Below are 14,788 nucleotides of genomic sequence, written 5' to 3' on the forward strand. Positions count from 1 at the left end.
CAGGAGGAAACCAGGCTTAACTGGGAGGGGCACATTTGGTCAGGGGATCAAATTCTGTCCCCTCTGTGGCCTCATCTCCTCCCTTATCTGGAAACCTCACCTATGTGCAAGGAGGAGGGGGATAGGGGAGCCAAGCACATGCTGTTAGTTGTGTCTGTTTAATTGCTGGGCACAGCACAGAGGGCCTCCTCCAGACCTATGCCCGCCAGTATAGTGGCCACTGGCCATGTGTGGCTATTAAGCCCTTGACATGTGGCTGACCCCAAATGGGAGGTGCTTTAAGTGTAAAATAAACCCTAGATTTCTGATTTTGAAGATTTAGTATGAAAAAAAATGAGTGTAACATATCTCAATAATTTTATAGTGAGTACATGTCAAAATCACATTTTATATAGTAGTTTAAACAAAAAATATATTATTAAATTTAATATCTTTTTCTTTTTTTTTTTTACTTTTTCAATGTGGCTACTAGAAAAATTTTAAGTATTCTATGTGGCTTGCGTTACCGGTCTATTAGTGCTCCGGGAGGACTCACTGGGGGCCTATTATGTCATACTTGACACATAATGTTAACTTGCTTGTTGCCAGAGGCAGTCTACGGGCTTCAGACAGACCTGTGCTCCAATCCCACCTCATCCCTCTTGCTTCATGACCTTGGGCAAGTCACCTAACCTCTTTGGGGCCTTGGTTTTCAAAAATAAAATGGGAAGGGGCGCCTGGGTGGCTCAGTTGGTTGAGCGACTGCCTTCGGCTCAGGTCACGATCCTGGAGTCCCGGCACTGAGTCCCGCATCGGGCTCCCTGCTCAGCGGGGAGTCTGCTTCCCCCTCTGACCCTCCCTCCTCTCATGCTCTCTCTCTCTATCTCATTCTCTCTCAAATACATAAATAAAATCTTTAAAAAAAAAAGAATAAAATGGGAAAAGTAAGAGAAGAATGAAGATGAAAGCTCAGTGCTGGGCGCACAGTACGGGCTTGAGGAACATGTTCTCTAGAGCAGCACCCCCGGGGGCTCCCCTGAACTCACTGGGATCACAGTCATCAATGTCCTGATCACAGGAAGGGCCACTATATCCCCTATGGCAGGTACAGCTGAAACTCCCCTCCAGGTTGGTGCAGGTACCGCGGGAGCCACAGGGTGAGGGGCCAGCACATTCATCCACATCCTGCTGGCATCGTGGGCCTGGGGATGGGGAGCAAGGTAACATCTAGGGTTAGGGGGTGCAGGGTAGGGCCTGAGAGTACCTGGCATTCAGGAAGAACCTGAAGGCTGAGGTGGGTGAATACGAGATATGTGGTCATTTGCCTCTGGGTGTTTTGCACCTGCGGTTCCCAAACTGCCTTCCCCTTATTTCAGTGGGTAGTGAATGCATTCTGATTGCGGTCTGCCCCTCCAGGAAGCTGTCCCCAAACCCTCCGCCTGAGTCCTAGCTTCCCCACCGCCATATCCCTTCGTCTTCTCCAGAACTGACCACACAGGCTGCAGGTGTCCGTGTCCAGCTCGGTCCCTTCCTAAAAAGAAGCCCCCTCAAAAGACAGAGCCAAAGGTACATTTCCCTCTGGGTCCCCAGCACCACCCAGTATGCAGCGGGGTGCAGAGGAGGTGAAGGAGAGGAGGAGGAGGAAGGAGCAACTGGTGTACCTTGCCAGCCAGGGGGGCAGGAGCAGACAGGCAGCTGGCCCGGGGCAGACTCGCAGTGGCCCCCGTGCTCACAGGGGTTCGGGGCACAGGGGGATGGCAGCTCACACTGACGGCCTGTGGTGGGCAGGCAGAATGAGACAGTCTTTGACAGATTCTTTGTCCCCATCTCCCTCCAGGGTCCCCACCTTGATACCCACCTCCAAAGCTCCTGGGGCGGGGGGTGGGGGGGAGGAAAAAGAAAAAAAAGGCAAATGTAGAGAAGGGAGAGTGGAGCAGAAAGGAAATGAGCAGGAAGAAGTGGGGAGGGAGAGCCTGGGGTAGGAACGTGGGGACACACACCCTGGACACCAGGGGGACAGGTACAGTGGAAGCCCATTCCATCACTGGTGCAGGTACCGCCAGACCGGCAGGGCTGGGATTCACAGGCATCTCGAGCAAGGCTCTGGCTGCATCGGGGACCACTCCAGCCAGGCTCACACACACAGTGGAACCTGGAGGGGAAGGCAGTCAGGGAATGCCCATGGGCAGGGAGGCAGCAGGGGTTCAGGGGCTGGGGAGAAGCCTCACCCTCCGGGCGCATCGTGGCAGACACCATGACTGCAAGGTTCTTGGGCACAGGGATGGCTCGGGGGGAGGCAGAGTGGGGGCAGGGAGCCAGGAGGGCAGAGGCAGCGGAAGCCATTTTCCCCATCCATACAGGAGCCTCCATCACCGCACGGACTGGACGCACACTCGTTGATCTCCATGTTGCAAAGGGGCCCTGGAGAGCACGAAGACAACTTCATCCCAGGACAAGGGCGATGGTGCCAACGGGGAAAGGCAACCTTGCCGAATTTAGCACGACCTCACCCTTGAGCAAGAACAACCTCATCTTCATAACACATCAGCTCTTGTACAAATTAAGACAGCCACCTCCTCTATCCAGAGCTGCCTTGCCCCAGATCATACTCGTCCCCAAACTTACATGAAGTCACTTTCATTTTCCCCAAGGATTACTTTGGCCCCCTGCAGAAACACCCCCATCCCTGGGACTGGACACCCTCATGTGTGTTCCAAGATAACCTTGAGCTGATATGGGGACAACCTCAGGCCAACGGGAGAGATTACAACCGCAGGGCTAAGTGTGGACAATCTCACTGGACAAGCGAACGCAAAGAGAGGAGCAAACTCAGCCAAAAATAGGGTGATTTCACCCTCACCCTCTCCCTCTCACCCAATAAAGACCCTCTCCCCATGGCAGCCACTTGCCCACCTGTGAAGCCAGGCTGGCAGACACAGTCATAGCGGTTGATGCCATCCCGGCAGATTCCAAAGGTGCAGGGGTTGCTGGCACAGTCATCAACGTTCACCTCGCAGTTCACTCCTGGGGAGGGGGAACACCGCAGGGGTTGCCACCAGTGAGGCCCACAGGGGCACCATTCCCAAGCCCTCTGTGCCCTTCCAGATGTACTGTTTCTGCCCCAGCCCAGCCTCCAGCCCCACCTGTGGTGCCGGGAGGGCAACGGCAGAGATATTTGTCCACCAAATCTAGACATTTGCCTCCATGGCGGCAGGGCTGGCTGCGGCACTCGTCCACCTGGCTCTCACAGCGCGTGCCTGTGTATCCCGGGGCGCACGCGCAGGAGAAGCTGGCAATGCCATCCACACAGCGCCCATGGTGGCACGGGTCCGGGGAGCAGTCGTCCACGTTGCGCTCACACAGCGTGCCCTCGAAGCCTGGAGGACCAGAGGGTCAGGCTCCACCCACGTGCCAAGGTCCTGCCCACAGCTGTGGCCTCAGCCCAGTCCTGGCCCAGCTCTACCTCAGGCCCCGCCCATCTAGCCAGCAGGAGGTGGGCTCAATTCATGCCCCACCCTCTAACTCCATCCAGCCACAAGCTCCAGGACTCGCCCTGGCCAAGACACTTCCACAGATAAATCCCATTCCCAACCGTAACCCCGCCTCCAATCCTTATATTATCAGCCCTGTTCCGCCTCACTCTCCACTCTGGACTGGAAATGGGGACACATGGGAAGTGCCTGGAGATAGAGGGATTTGGACACGCCCCCCTCTACCAAGATGCATCCCCTCTCTGCCAGACCCACTGGCCCCACCCCTAGTCTCACCACTGCTTACATCCATCATTGGCTCGGTCCCCTGGCTCTGTCATTGGCTCTACTCGTGCCTTGCTGAAGCCCCGCCCCCCAATTTTCCCCAAGGCTGTTATTTGCCTTCCCCCTCCCTTGCCCCGCCTCCAGACTCTTTCTAGCCTGTCATTGGCCCTCTCTCACCCTCCGCGCAGCGGCATTCGTAGCCATCCGGCTGGTCCACGCACTTGGCTCCATTCCGGCAGGGTGTGCTTGCACACTCATCCACATCCAGCTGACACATGGCCCCACTGAAGCCTTAGGGTGGGGAGTGGGATGGGCAGAGGCCCAGACAGGGTCAGAGAAGTCACCCCCTGCCAGCCCTGCCTTGTTTGAGTGGGATGAGTGGGATGATCATTTACTTAGTTTTTTGTATGTGTGGTTTTTTTGTCTGTTTGTGTTTTAAGGAGGCTCCATGCCCAGCGTGGAGCTCAACGCAGGGCTTGAAATCACAACCCTGAGATCAAGAACTGAGCTGAGATCAAGAATCAGATGCTTAACCAACTGAGCCGCCCAGGCGCCCCAACTTAGTTTGAAATTAATTTCAATGTTTTTCATAGTATGTGGTTTCTGTTATGACAGTTATCCACTAGCATGGTCTTATAGGCTCCCCTAGAGCCTTTGCCTCTGCAGGGACCTTTTTCAGGCTCCCTGGCCCAGCGTCCTCACCCGAGGGGCAGGTGCAGCTGAAGCCGTTGACTCTGTCCTTGCAGACCCCACCATTGACACACGGACTGCTTTGACACTCATCCATGTCCACCTCACAGTAGGTGCCTGTAAAGCCTAGGGTGTGAGAGAGGAGGATTAGAGCAGTGGGGCTTAGCCTCTTCTATAAAGGGAGAGCAAATGGGAAGGTACTCCCTTTCCCACCCATGGACAGCTCCCCTGAGCCTTGCTTGGCTTTGCCCCCCACCCCCCAGCCCAATCCCAGAGTCAGCTTTTGGCCTCATGAGTGGCCTCATCCTCACCCCACTGTGGATCCAACTGGTCCAAGGCTTATGTGATTCCATATGGGCCTTGCCTTCAGACCACCCTTTTCCCTCTGTAGTCCTCACACTATACCAGGTCCTCAGCTACCAGCCCCAGGGCCCACTATAGCCTTGGGCCCAGCCTGAATCTGACCCCAGCGTTAGGGAAAGATGGTCTGCAGGCTCCACCTTGACCCACTCCAGCTCCTGGTTCCGCCCTCATATCATCTCCCGCCCCACAGTGGGTCCTAAGGCACAGACTCCACTCCCAGCCCATCTGAGGTTCTACAGACTCCATTTGACCATGGCCCTAGCCTCGCACAAAGATTTTGCTCTGGCCCAGCCTCCACCTCGTCTCAGGGTCCCGTTCCAGACACAGTTTCACCAAGAAGGGAGGAGGGGGTGTGTGGCCTGCAGGCTTCCCTTGCCTCACCCCCAGCCTCAGGCTCCGCCCCAGCCTCACCCACCGCTCCGGCCACACCCACCACGCACCTGCCATGCAGATGCAGGTGAACTGGCCTATGCGGTCGAGGCACGTGGCCTGGTTGCGGCAAGGCCCGGATAGGCACTCGTTGACGTCGGTCTCGCAGCGCGGGCCAGTGTAGCCACGGCCGCACTGGCATAGGAACGAGCCCTGTGTGTTCACGCATCGGCCCAGGTGCTCACATGGGTTGGCACCTGCAGGAGTAGGCATCGCCACTGTGAGTGTGGGTGGCTAAGGACCTGCCTCTCCTCTCCCTCCCAACTCTCAGACCACACCCCCCTCACCAATGGAGCACTCGTCTACATCCTGGTCACATGCCCCACCGGTGAAGCCTGGTGGACAGGTGCAGATGGCCCGGCCATTCACGGGGTTGGTATCGCAGATGGCATCTTCGTGACAGGGGTTACTGACGCAGGCGTCATCCAGATGACACAGAAGCCCTGAAAAGGGGTAGGCAGAGTCCAAGGGCGGACCCTCCAGCTCTGCCCAAAGGTCCCACATCCCCCACATATCATTTTGTGTTTTGTTTTTATTAACCTGCAGTGTCTTTAGTAGCTATCTTCCTGAACAATTTATGATGAAAATTTTCAAATGTACTGCAAAGTTGATTCATACGCCCACCACCTAGATTCAACTCTTGTAGAGCTTTACCTATTTTTTTATTTTTCTGAACCATTTGTAAATGAGTTGGGAACATCCACATATTGTTTTAAAATCTGTAGACACCTTCTCTGATTATACACCCTCAAGCTTTTGCTTCTGCAGTATCCTCTGCCTGAATGCCCTGCCCTCCATAGCCAAGTCCCCCTCCCAAACACTTTCCCTGACCTTTGCCACTTGCAAAGGTCCCGTCTCCTTCTCAGTCACAGGACAGCTCTCTGTTCCCATGGCTACTGCCCTGGACTGTGGGCCAGCCTCTGCTTAGGCCCCTCCCAGGCTCACCCTGCACCCCAAATCTGGCCTCCAGCATAATCATTCTAACACTCGAGTCAGACTCCATCCCTGCCCCCACTGCAGAACCATCGAGGGCGCCCTGCTGCCTATAAGGAAAACAGCCACTCACCAGTCTTGCCCATGGGACAGGCACAGTAGAACGAGGCCACACGATCATGGCAGGTGGCCCCATGGAAGCACACAGCTGTGGCGCAGTCATCGATATTCTGACTGCAGCTCTCGCCTGTCCAGCCATTGACACACACACAGCTGTGGCCACCCAGAGTGTTGAAGCAGGTGCCCCCATTGTGGCAAGCGTTGGGCTGCAGCTGACATTCGTCCACGTCCTCCGTGCAGAATTGGCCTGTGGCACACAGACGCACCAGTCCACACCCGCTGCTTGCCCACCCAGGGCCTGCCACCTGGCCGTCGCCAGCCCTGCTGCTCACCTGTCCATTCAGGAGGGCACTGGCAGTTGTAGGTGTTGACGCCATCCACACATGTCCCCCCATTTAGACATCGGTGCCCTGGGCAGTCATCCACGTTCACTTCACAGTTCTGGCCCTCGAACCCTAGCATGGGAGGGGGACGCAAAGATGGTCACTGCCAGGCTGGCCAGCTGTCTCTGCGCTCCTGCCGCCTCCCCAGGGCACAGCTCCCTCACCAGGAAGGCAGGCGCAGTCATAGGTGAGATCACCACTCTGCCTACATGTGCCCCCGTTACGGCACGGCGAGGGGGCGCAGGGCACCACGGCATTCTCACACAGTGGCCCCGTGTAGCCAGCTGGGCACTGGCAGCGGAAGGAACCAGGCGTGTTGAGGCAGGTGCCACCATGGCGGCAGGGCCCCCCCACCCGGCACTCATCCACATCGCTTCGGCAGCTGCGGCCCTGGTAGCCAGGCGGGCAGGAGCAGATGTAGCGGCCATCGGGCCCCACTGAGCAGCGGGCACCATGGGTACAGGGGCTGCTGAGGCAGGGGTCCGGCAGGGAGCAGTCGGGACCTAGAGGGACCAGGAGAGGGTGAGCTTGGGCCGCTCACACCCTTGCCTGTCTTGGGCTCCCCTCCAGATCGTCCCTTACCTCGGAAGCCACGGGGGCAGCGGCAGGAGAACCGGGCGGTGCCCGCCACCACGGAGCTCTGGCAGACGCCGCGGCCAGCACAGGGGCCCGAGTGGCAGGGGTCTTCCAGCTGGCACCGCTCGCCCACCCATCCTGGTGGGCACCTGTAGGCAGAGATAGCTTAGTACAGGGCAGTACTAGGGTGGTACCGGGCAGGTGCATCCCAGACACACATGTGACAGGCAAGAAACACACAAGCAAACAGCGCAACAAGCAGGCACACCAGTTCATTCATGCAACCAATATTCAGAGTACCTACTGTGTTTTTAGCCATAGGAATACAGTCGCAAATACATTAAAAGTCATCCCCACCCTCTTTATACTCACAGCCAAGTTGGGCAAAGAGAAGATACACTAATAATGAATTATATAACACGTCAGCATGGGGCGGTAAGGGCCATGAAGAGTTCAGTGGGTTTTGAGTGATGGCCCCAGAAAAGAAATGCCCATGTCCCAGAACCTGTGATTCTGACCTTATTTGGAAAAAGAGTCTTTGCGGATGTAACTAAGTGACAGATAGCAAGATGAGATCATCCTGAATTTCCCAAATGGGCCCCTAAATCCATTGGCAGAGGGAGATTTGGGAGAAGGAGGAGAAGGCCATGTGGAAGACAGAAGCAGACCCTGCAGTGCTGCACCCACAAGGCAAAGGAGTGCGTGGAGCTGCCGGGAGGTGGAAGAGGCCAGGAAGGATGCTCCTGGAAGGCCACTGGAGACGGTGTGGCTGCCAACACCTGGATTTCAGACTTCTGGCCCCCAGAACTGTGAGAATAAATGTCTGTTGTTGTAAACCACCCAGTTCTTGGTGGTTTGTTATGGCAAATGCAAAGTCTCAGATTCCAGAAGACAACCACTCAGGCACACACACACAGACAGACTCAGAAACATACACAGATAACACATCGGGACAGCCAATTCGACATACTGGCCTGGCGAACATTCAGACCCAAATCCACAGCGCAGTTCACAGATGGGTAGCTCTCATGTGGACAGACAAATCCTCCACTCCTTTCCTGGAGGCACATACAACCCTTCCCGCCACCGGGAGGAGGAGGTGGACACCAATGCCGGCGCCCTCTTATTGGGAGAGAGTCCTCCGGCCTGCAGACCCTTCCCCAAACCCACCAAGGCAACCTTGAGTAGGAGGGAAATAAGGCGGTTGGCCTTGGGACTGGAAACCTCCGGAGGGACACTGGCGGGGTGGGAGGGAAGGGTTTGGACTGGCAAGAGGGTCCAAGGCCCCACCCCCGACGCTGCCCACCCCTCGCGCGGTCCCTCCCTCTGGCTCGCCCCAGTCGCTTGGGGCTAACCTCAGGCAGCTGACTCAGTCCCTAGCGTCACCCACAAAATCCCCCCACCCCGGCCCCCAGCGAAACAGGCCAGGACACGGCAGGGCAGGGGTGCCAACGGCGTTAAGAAAGGAAGGCCAGGCTCCCAGCCCCCTCCCCAAAGACCCGCAGGGCGTGGACGTCCGTCACGACTGCGTGCCGAGAGGGGGCGCGCTGCGCCGGGCGCCGGGGACTGCGGGTCCCACTGCCAGGCAGGGCGCGGCCGCGCGGCCCCCTCCCGACGCCCCGGGCGGGTTCCCACGCTCTGCGCCCCGCTCCCCTGCCGACCGGTCGGGCCGGTTCCAGCCTCCGCCCGCGCCCCGCCTCACAGCCAGGGCTTCGGGGGAAACGGACAAGGGGGAGAGCACACTTGGTTGGGGGTCAGCGGGAGGGGAGGGGAGGGGCTGCGGCGAGGACTGGGAGACAGAGACGACGGCTTGGGAGGCTACTCTGAGGAAGAGGCTAAGGGGGATCCGAGGAGGGGTAACATACTGGGGCGTTCCTGAAAAGACACGAGTATTTAGAACCTTGAAGGCGATTGGGGGGCCCGTGGGGAGTGGTTCCCACGGCCCAGCTCTGGGAACAGCCCGCTCCACTCCGGGGAATCCGGGCTCCGGGCAGCCGCGCGCGCTGGTGATTCACCTGTTGAGGGGCGGGGCAGCCGTGGCAGCATTCACCTGTCGGCTGTATTCCAGGCGCAGAGCTCCACTGCGCAGGCGCCCGGCCCCGCGGCTCCGCCTCCCAGGTGAGTGGCTCCGGATAAGGTCACACTTTCCCCCACCCCGCACCATCGCAGACTCCCAACCCGAGGAACCCGCTCGGCCAGGCTAAGCCCCCACCTGGTGAGCCCAAGTGGGGCTCCAAAGTGCGTGTGTAACTTCAAAGGGGCTCTCCGGGATCAAAATTCACCCCAGGCCCGCCCAGCATGGCACACATGTAGTTGAATAAACGAATACATTAATGAATCAATCAATGACTACTATTACTAATGACGATATTATAAAAGGAACCAAGCATTTCCCCAAAACCTTGAGACGTTCCCCTTTGTGGCACATATTTCCTGTGCCCCTACCATTATTAATCATCATCATCATCATCATCATCATCATCATCATCATCCCTATTTATGGAGCAGTTACTGTACGCTGAGCACCAAGCTGAGTTCATCATATGAAGTGTCTCTTAATCTTTACAATCAACCCCATAAAGGAGGAACTATGATTGCCCCATTTTCCAGTTGCAAAAACTGAGGTTCAGAGAGCTCAAAGCACCTGCTCAAGGTATCCCAGAGCCCAGAATTCAAACTGAGTTTTGTCTCCCTCTGCTCAGTTCTTTTCCCAGCTTCTGCTCAGCAACTCCAACCCTCTGCCTTTCCCTGTATCATCCAACAACTGAATTCTTGAACCCCTTCATGGGTCACAAGCCAGGGAGAAGCACCCCTATTTCACAGATGCAATGAGATCCAGAGAGAAGTGACTAACCCAAGGTCAGAGAGCAAGACAGTGACAGAGCAGGGCTGTATTACAGGTCCCCTGTACCCCCACCACTAAATGTTGAGACATGGGAGGATGCAATTGGTGTACCCATTACTGCCAAGCCATTGGTCCCTGAAGATCTGTTGATTGAATAATAACTGCCTCCCTCAGAGGCTTTATACGCGACCTCAGGCAGCCAAGAACTCTGTGAAGTGGGGGTTAGTGTGCCTGTTTTCCAGACCAGGACACCAAAAGCTTAAAGGGTTTAGGTCCCAGGCAGTCAGCAACACAATGTGGGATCTGAACCCAGGCCAGACAAATTGCAGAGCCCCTGCTCTTAACCTTCCTCAGTTCTTAACCCTGCTCGATTCCAGTGGGGAAACAAGAGGTTACCCAAGCCATACACATGTAGGAAGGGGTAGAGGCATCCATGGTGGACACAGAGGCAAGGGGAGAAGACAGACAACTTCCCCACACAGGACCCACTGATGGCTCAGAGCCAGGCACTCACAGGCAGGCAGCCTCCCGGGAGGGCAGCTGGGTGCAGCGACCTCCATTCATACACGGGCTCCCGTCCAGGCAAGGGGGTGCTATGTAGGAACAAAGGAAAGCGGGGGGTCAACCAGGCACCCAGGAACCCTCGCTCAGAGTGACAGAGCCCATCCTTCCCTCCCCCAGGCAACAGCTGCAATGGGCTGGGGGTGTCTCTGTGGGTGCATGGAGCCCCCGCATCCACAGTTCCCACGGCCCCCCGCCCTGGCCCCAGCTGTTGGGGCTGCAGCTGTCCCTGCCAGCTCAAGCCCTGGGAACCACAAGGCAAGGGCGGGCAGGAGGAGGTGCTGACTTGTGCCAGATGTGGGGACTCAGGAAGCTGCCAGAATGGGGGGTGCAGAGGCAGGAAGTGAGGGTGCTGAGCGTTAAAGGGAGGCCTGGGGCTGTGTGCCCAAATCCCAGGGTAATGGAGAGGGCAGGGGCAAGGAGGCCTGGGGCCATGGGTCTTTCTTGCCCTGATGTCGGGCATCTACTCCAGCTGGGCAGAGCTGCATGGTGCTCTGGTGAGAGGGGCCAAGGCCTGTACCCCATGCACAGCCAGCACTGGGTGGTGCAGGGATAGGGTGTGGGCTGAAGGGAGGAGCATCCTGCACTAGGCATGTGCTGCCCTGTCCAGCGTCCCCATCCCTGCGGGCTGTGTCCCTCTGGGGTGTGGCAGTCTAACTGTCCTGTCAGACTGGTCTGGGGTGCGGCTGGGTGTGAGCTAGTGGAGAACTGTGTGTGCCGGCAGGTGTGGGGCCTCTGTGTGTGTGTGTGTGTGTGTGTGTGTGTGTGTGTGTGTGTCACAGATAGAGATGGAAAGAGAGAGATGGAGGGAGATAGAGAAGAAAAACGGAGACCCAAAGAAGGAAACCAGAAGCAGGCTGACACAGAGAGGCTGAGATGTACAGAGACAGAGAGGGAGGGACAGAAGTTGAGCTGGACATGAGAAGAGGACAACATGGCATGTGTCCCCTTCCTCAGGGGACAGGCAGAGACAGCACACTACCACCCAGACAGGGGCCTGTGGGGGTTTGTGAACTCACACTAGGAGCCACGTGATGCAGACTGTGGGCCTCGCCAAACTGTGGGCCATGTGAGTGACATGTGTGTGTGCTTGAAGTACACGGGTGTCTCTGTGCATGCTGGATCTGTGGTGGGTGCCCGTGCATGTGAACCGTTTATCTGGTATACAGCTGTGTGTCTCTGCGGGACCAGTGTATTCTCAGGTGTGTCTGTGGATGGGTTGGATGTGCCTGTCTGCGTGTATAAACTGGGTGCAGGCATGCCTTGGATCTGTGTCTGTATGTGTCTGAATGTGTGCAGGCAGCGTGTACAAGGCCTTGTTGGGCTGGTGATCCCTGAAATGTATGAACATGTGTAATTGTATGTACAAGTATGTTAGTGTGTGAGCTGCGTATCCATTCTGCGGGTGTAGTGCGTGTGCGTGTGTGTGTGCACGTCCCCATCTGCATGTGTCACCCAGGGCTGTGTGTGCCTGAGAGTGTGATAGGCCATGTGTGTGTTCGCCGGCCCCGCGGGGGCGGCAGCTCCTGCCCGATCCTGCCCGGTCGGTCGGGCACCGGGCTGGGCGGTGCAGGCCCTTCCTTCCCAGCGCCGAGCCCCACAGCGGCTCCCCGGGACCCCGGGCCAGGGCCGCTCGGCCCGCGCCCCTCTTCCGCCGGCCAGGCCTCCCTTGGGGGTGTGCGCCCCCGCAGCCCCCGCCCAGGCCCCGCCGCCCGTCCCGCTTTGTCTGGCAAAGAAAGCGCGAGGCCGGCCCGGGGGGGAGGGGGTGTCTAGACGGCGCGGCCATTGTCCCGAGCGGGGGAAGGGAGAACGGGCAGGGGGAGGGGCGGGGGGCCCCGGCCGGCTGGGGAGGGGCTCGGGCTGCGGAGACGGGGCGCTGGAGCTGGAAAGGAGCACGTGGGCTCGCGCCCCCCGCCCTCCCTTTCCCTCCCCTCGCGGGGGCGGGGTCCCGTGGCCGCCCGGTCCCGGCGGCCAAGGGAGGGAGCGGGGCCGCGGGCGGGGAAAGGGGCGCGGGCGCCGCTGTGGCTCCAGCTCCTACTCCGGCTCCGGGTCTTGCGGCGCTCCGGCCTGAGAAGTTTTTCCCCGAGTTCGGAGCTCCGAGAACTTCGCGCCCCCTCCCCGTCCCCCGCCCGGCCAAGCCAGCCCTGGGTGTGTAGGGGGGCTTTTGTGCGAGGGGTTCCCAGCCTGGGGGTATTGGGCTCCAATCGTGACCTTCCCAGGACTCCAGACCGACGTGCATTGGGAGCGAGCCCCAGACTCTTGGTCCCCCCGATCTTGCGTCCCTGATCCCCGCACCTCAAGCTCCCACTCCCTCATTCCTTGGTCCCTTCATCCCCAACTCTGATCGCTCCTGAGCCCCTATTCTGCGGACCTCTGGGGCCCTGCCCCCTCCCCCCATTGAGCCCCTGACCCCCGGGGACTGGCACGTAGCCCCCGGGCTCCTGCTCCCTGCCCCAGCTCTGGTCCTTAGCTCCTAGGCCAGCCCCCCAGCCCCAGACTCGGGTGTCCTTAAACTCCGCTCTTACCCTCCCCCAACCCACCCACCCCCAGTCCCTCCCGCTAGGTCCCAGCCCCTCACCTGCAGCCCCGGGCCCCGCTAGCAGTAGCAACAGGGGCAGCGCCCGCACGGGCGGCAGTGGTGGCGGCGGCGACATCGGGCGGCGGCAGCGGCGGCCCCGGGTCCCCGGCCCCATGGCGGCCGGCCGCGACCCTCCCTCCTCCCTCCTCCCTCCTTCCCTGGGCTCCGGGCGCGTCCCGGGCCAGCCTCCGCGCCGCCAACTTCGCCAAAGTGAGGCTGCCGGGCCGCCCCGCCCCCAGCCCTGGGCGGCTCGCCCCGCCCCGGGGCCGGCCCTGCGCTCCCCCGCACCCCCCCACACCCCACCTCCCGGCCTCCCGGGGTCTCTGCCCACCCTCCACCCACACAGCCTGGGACCCGCAGACCTAGGAAATTGAGGCCGGCCATGCGGTGAAGCGTGGGCTGAACCCTCAGTGACAGACACACCGGCTTCGTGAACACCCCAGCTCCCAGCACACACTCAGAGCAGGGGACACAGAGCCAGGGCACAAATACAGACGTCAGATACCCTGAAACTGAGGCCAAGCACGTCCTGAGGAGCTCATGCACACACAGCTACCATGCACAGATGCAGACTACGCAGAGAGCTTCATGGGGACTTCAAATATAAAACACAAACCCAAAGCTCAGGCCCGGCGAGGCCTTGAGCCCAGCACAGCATTTGCAGTCTCAGACCTCAGACACACATTAGGAAGGACACTCAGGCATATGGGCAAACACACACACACACCTTCTTACTCTCAGCTCTCCTAGAAAGCTCCTCACTACCCTGTGTGAACTCCAAAGGTCCATCCCAGCCCCCAGCCCCACCCATAGCCTACACAGCTTTGCAGCTCAGCCTTGCTCAATTTGATCAACTGCCTTTTCCAAAATCAGACATGCTGCAAAGCTGCGGAGCAGCCCACTCTGTCCCTGTGATGATAATGGCGACCCCCCAAAGGCCCCAAGCCCAGGCCTGAGGAGCCCTCAGTCTGGGGAAGAAAAAGCTGGACACAGACCCCTGTCCCCCACCCCCAGCACTATGGGTTCAGAGCTGGGCCAGAGGGAGGGACAGAGTCTGGGAAGGGTATATAGAGGGGTCCGTGAGGGCTTTGCCTGAGGGTAGTTACTTATTTGTTCATTCATTTATTCAACAAGTAGGTATGAAGCTCCAGCTCTATGTCTGACTTTGTTCCAGGGGCTGAGGGTATACCTTCCTCCCCCAGAGAGGGCTTCCCAGAGGAGGGTCCAGTGGAGCTCAGCCAGGAAGGATGAATTAGAGGGAAAACATCCCAGCAGAGACAAGGCCTGCACCCACAGGAGGGAGCAGAGAAAGGAGAAGGAGTGGACAGGCCAGGGGTCACACTGGCTGGAATGAGGAGGAAGAAGGAAGCCAAGCTGCCTCCCTGGTATTTGCTGGGTGGTGAGGCTACAGGGGGGAGAAATGGTTTGGGGGGTGAGGTGTTGAATCCGTGGAGCCTGGGGGTCACCCATGTGCAGCTGAACACTGGGACTGAGCATTGGGGAGGCCATAATGGGAGATAGTCACAAGGGCACCCGGAGATCTTCAGGCAACTTTTAACCTTTTTATTTTAAAATA

At 58.6% G+C, this 14,788-nt stretch overlaps 1 protein-coding gene across 1 annotated transcript in view; it reads right to left on the bottom strand.

Moving 5' to 3' along the window:
• NOTCH3 (notch receptor 3) overlaps positions 1 to 13,359 on the bottom strand; it is a 32,664-nt gene extending 19,305 nt beyond the window's left edge. Inside the window, exons 1-16 of the mRNA XM_027586918.1 lie at positions 13,213 to 13,359; positions 10,588 to 10,666; positions 7,235 to 7,377; positions 6,817 to 7,155; positions 6,602 to 6,724; positions 6,283 to 6,516; positions 5,504 to 5,659; positions 5,228 to 5,413; positions 4,437 to 4,550; positions 3,912 to 4,025; positions 3,123 to 3,356; positions 2,893 to 3,003; positions 2,208 to 2,400; positions 1,980 to 2,131; positions 1,641 to 1,754; positions 1,026 to 1,181 (exon numbers count right to left, since the gene is read on the bottom strand). Coding sequence (XP_027442719.1) covers positions 1,026 to 1,181; positions 1,641 to 1,754; positions 1,980 to 2,131; positions 2,208 to 2,400; positions 2,893 to 3,003; positions 3,123 to 3,356; positions 3,912 to 4,025; positions 4,437 to 4,550; positions 5,228 to 5,413; positions 5,504 to 5,659; positions 6,283 to 6,516; positions 6,602 to 6,724; positions 6,817 to 7,155; positions 7,235 to 7,377; positions 10,588 to 10,666; positions 13,213 to 13,327 — 2,563 coding nt within the window. The 5' untranslated portion in view covers positions 13,328 to 13,359. The remainder of the gene's footprint in view (positions 1 to 1,025; positions 1,182 to 1,640; positions 1,755 to 1,979; positions 2,132 to 2,207; positions 2,401 to 2,892; positions 3,004 to 3,122; positions 3,357 to 3,911; positions 4,026 to 4,436; positions 4,551 to 5,227; positions 5,414 to 5,503; positions 5,660 to 6,282; positions 6,517 to 6,601; positions 6,725 to 6,816; positions 7,156 to 7,234; positions 7,378 to 10,587; positions 10,667 to 13,212) is intronic.
• Between the last annotated feature and the right edge of the window lie 1,429 nt (positions 13,360 to 14,788).

This window comes from Zalophus californianus, chromosome 1 (genome assembly GCF_009762305.2).
Source record: "Zalophus californianus isolate mZalCal1 chromosome 1, mZalCal1.pri.v2, whole genome shotgun sequence".
Taxonomy (NCBI): domain Eukaryota; kingdom Metazoa; phylum Chordata; class Mammalia; order Carnivora; family Otariidae; genus Zalophus; species Zalophus californianus.